The sequence below is a fragment of the Acomys russatus genome, chromosome 4, assembly GCF_903995435.1.
Source record: "Acomys russatus chromosome 4, mAcoRus1.1, whole genome shotgun sequence".
Lineage (NCBI taxonomy): Eukaryota > Metazoa > Chordata > Mammalia > Rodentia > Muridae > Acomys > Acomys russatus.
The window spans coordinates 47,280,482-47,282,225 of NC_067140.1; the positions used below are offsets into that span (position 1 = coordinate 47,280,482).

A 1,744-nucleotide genomic window follows, 5' to 3' on the forward strand; every position below is an offset into this window, starting at 1 on the left:
TGCATGTCAGTTCTTAATAACAATCTTACAACAAGACAGAAACAACTTTGAATGTGGTAAATAAATAAGAGCAAAATAACAATCAAGCAACTTCCTTAGCTGGCGGGCATGCAACAAGCCTGGGACCTCATCTGAAAAGCAGGCGCCTCAGCCTTCAGACACCAAAGAGAAGGCTGATGATGCAGGATGCAGAGAGGCCATGCACCACCACTGCCCCCCCCACCCCTCACCCCCCCCCCTCCTGCCCAATGTCCACACAATATTCAGGGTGAGGAAGTTTAATCAGTCTTTCCATACAGGATTTAGATGGGGCTGAAAGAAGTGATTCTGTAGAGCTATAAAGCCCATTAGGGAATACCTTTAAGATTACTTCAAAATTACTTTTTTTACAGGTGAAAAGCCTTAATAATAACATAAATAATGCACAAAACTAAATCAAAATCAGAATAACTCAACCTTTAAAAGTTTTCTTTCCTTGTAAAAGATGACTTCAGATGTGTTCTGAAAGTGCAAATCTGTATAAAATAAAGCAGTTACAATGGAAATTTTAGCCTGTCCTCTGTCCCCCACCCTCCAGATAGTCGCTTTTCAGTCGACCTAGCCTGGTCCCGTGGCTCCTGATGGTGAGTGCCAGCAGTTCATATTTGTCTCTGAGCCCCACAGAGATGTCCAGCGTTTCCTTCAGCAAGGACCTGGTGTGGACCAGCATCCCCAGGAAGTCCTCATTGAGCCTGCTTTCCTGCCGGCTATCCTGTTCCTGGCCTTGCTTGAACTTGCTTTCCAGCTCAGTGAGGGACTTGTCAGAGTTGGAGTAGGCATCCCCGATCTGGTGGGATTCCCGCCTCAGGTACTTGCCGTAGCTCTCTTCCCCATCCAGGTCGTAGGAGATGCTTTTGCTGATGCCCTCCAGGACGCGCCCAGCATCCTCCACCTGGCGGCCCAGTACCGTGAACTCCTCTCGAAGGGTGAGGCTAAGCAAGCTACTGGCTTGGCCCCCATCCCCCTGGGAGCAACGCCGGCGATCACTCACCCTGAAGAGCAGCTGACACTTCTCCGGGTCATCATTCTCCTCATAGTCTCCATCAGGCACGAAGTAATGATGCAGAGTCCCGTTAGACATTTCTGGGTACAGGGGGCCATCAAAGTAGCCTCGACACAGGTGGCAGAGGAAGCCTATCCAGATCAACTTCTGGAACACCATTCTGGATATTCGGAAGAAGCGTTTTTTTTAGTCCACGAACAAGGATTGGTGTCCCTTTGGAAGTCAGCGGCTTCAGGCGAAGGCGCCCTCCTTAGGCGCAGCGCCTTTGTTGCTCTCTGATCTTGGTTCCCCTGCAGGCTTCATGTGGCTCAGCGCAGCAGCGGTGTGCACCACGCTCCTCTCCTTCCCAGCTCCTCTCTTCAGCAGGACCGCCAGTCCCACGGACTTGCTGCTCCAGGCGCTGGCTATACTGCCACCTTCGCGGTTCCCCCTGGCTCCAGGGAGACGGAGCTAGTAGCTAAGGGAAGCTGTTCTTGTGTTCTGACACTATTTCAACCCCTGGACTGGGTGGGAATACAGAAAACTTTCTCTCCCTTTGGCTAAAGATATCCGGAGGACTGCAGAGCTCTCAAATTACAGCTCATTTCGTCACTTGGGAGCCAGGGAACAAGTTTGGAAAGAAAGCTCTCACCAGGTCCTTTATTAAAGGTACAGGGTATCTTTTCCAAGATTGGAATAGGAGACCATGTACAATAGGACTTA

General features: G+C 50.2%; 1 protein-coding gene across 1 annotated transcript; it reads right to left on the bottom strand.

Moving 5' to 3' along the window:
- Positions 1–364: 364 nt before the first annotated feature.
- Positions 365–1,377, bottom strand: Fibin (fin bud initiation factor homolog). Its single transcript, XM_051145005.1, has one exon. The coding sequence runs from the start codon at positions 1,199–1,201 to the stop codon at positions 548–550; it is 654 nt and encodes a 217-aa protein (XP_051000962.1). The 5' UTR covers positions 1,202–1,377; the 3' UTR covers positions 365–547.
- Between the last annotated feature and the right edge of the window lie 367 nt (positions 1,378–1,744).